The sequence below is a fragment of the Eimeria mitis genome, genomic scaffold, assembly GCF_000499745.2.
Source record: "Eimeria mitis Houghton genomic scaffold, Emh_scaff2018, whole genome shotgun sequence".
Taxonomy (NCBI): Eukaryota; Apicomplexa; class Conoidasida; order Eucoccidiorida; family Eimeriidae; genus Eimeria; species Eimeria mitis.
In genome coordinates this window covers 5,090-6,652 of record NW_013570340.1, presented here as the reverse complement: position 1 = coordinate 6,652, position 1,563 = coordinate 5,090, and the positions used below count along the sequence as shown (strand labels likewise).

The following is a 1,563-nucleotide window of genomic DNA, read 5'->3' as shown; positions in this document are numbered from 1 at the left end:
GCTGCAGCTATGGTGCGAGCGACGAACAGGTAGATTGCTCGGTTGGGATCGAGATAAACCAGCAGCAGCACCCATGTACTGGTGTTGTTGTGTGTGTTGCTGCTGCTGCATGCAGGCAGCAGCACTGCTGTGTCTGCATGCAACCAAGGTGTACATACAGCAGAGATGTCGCACGGGGAGCTTAGACAGCGTAAGCTGCTGCTGACTCACTGACACTTTGCTGCTGCTGCTGCTGCTGCTGCTGTTGCTGCTGCTGCTGGAACTGCTGCTGGAACAGCTGCTGTTTCTCCTGCTGTTGCTGCTGTTCCTCCTGCTGCTGCTGAAACTGCTGCTGTCACCGCTGCTGGTTCTGCTGCTGTCGTCCGTGCTGCTGCCGTAGCTGTTGCTGCTGCTGCTGCTGAAGTTCCTATGCATGCATATAGTATATATATATATATATATATATATATATATATACATATATACATATATATATATATATATATATATATANAAATATATATATATATATATATATATATATATATATATATTTGCTGTTGCATTATCTTTACATAAACAATTTGTGTTGTGTTTCAGCTGGTGGTGGTGGTTGTAGCGTGACGATAAGCAGCAGCAGCAACAGCAACAACAACCCTAGCAACAACAACAACCCCAGCAGCAGCAGCAACAGCAGCAACAGCAACAGCAGCAGCAGCAGCAGCAGCAGCTGTGTGGGGTATAGGGGCCCCTCTCTGCTGCCCCTGTGTCAGTACCGTCGCCTATACGACCCCCGGGGGCCCCTGCAGCTCCCCCACCCCCCCCTAGAGGGGGGATGCTTCGATAGGGCTGAGCTGCGGCTGTGGCCCCATATAGAGGAGAGAATAATAAGTCAAAACAGCAGCAAAAGAAAGGTACATAGAGCGTGCTGGCTGTCTCCTCTTGAGCCTGGTTGTGCTTTTCCCGTTGCAATGAAGTTTGTTGAAGATGGAAATATGAGAGACGGGAGAAGTATAAAAAGAGAGATAGAATGTCACCTGTACATACACCAGAGACTAGGCCTGCTGCTGCAGCAACAGCAGCAACAGCAACAGCAGCAGCAGCAGGAGCAGCAGCAGGAGCAGCAGGAGCAGCAGCAGGAGGTGTATACAAGACAAGAAGATGCGTGGCCATGTGCTGAGCTCTTAGGATATTATTTAGATAGAAAGAATCCCGGTAGAAGTGTATTAATAACTCGTAAACTATCAGGGCCTGATTTTTTTGACGTAATAAGAACAGAACATACATATATATTTAATAAAAAAACAGCTGAGGTGTATGAACAGCATAAAATATTATGGTGTTGTATAGCTCTAGAAAGAATATCACAGTATGCATATTTAGGTATAAGACATAATGATATTAAGCCTGATAATATAGTATTAGACTTTTATATATCTCCATATACAAACGAAAAAAAAATAGATGTTAAAGTTATAGATTTGGGGACTGCTAGTACACACAGTGCAAAAGATTTTACTGGGGGGACAAGTTGGTATGAAAGCCCGGAACAAAAAATGTTAGAGTTTCATTCTAAGAAAGAAA

The 1,563-nt window shown here is 44.6% G+C and overlaps 1 protein-coding gene across 1 annotated transcript in view; it reads left to right on the top strand.

The window, feature by feature from the left end:
* Positions 1-603, top strand: part of EMH_0047410 (protein kinase, putative) — a gene marked incomplete at both ends in the record, with an annotated part of 3,617 nt that extends 3,014 nt beyond the window's left edge. The window contains one exon of the mRNA XM_013496276.1: positions 580-603. Coding sequence (XP_013351730.1) covers positions 580-603 — 24 coding nt within the window. The remainder of the gene's footprint in view (positions 1-579) is intronic.
* Between the last annotated feature and the right edge of the window lie 960 nt (positions 604-1,563).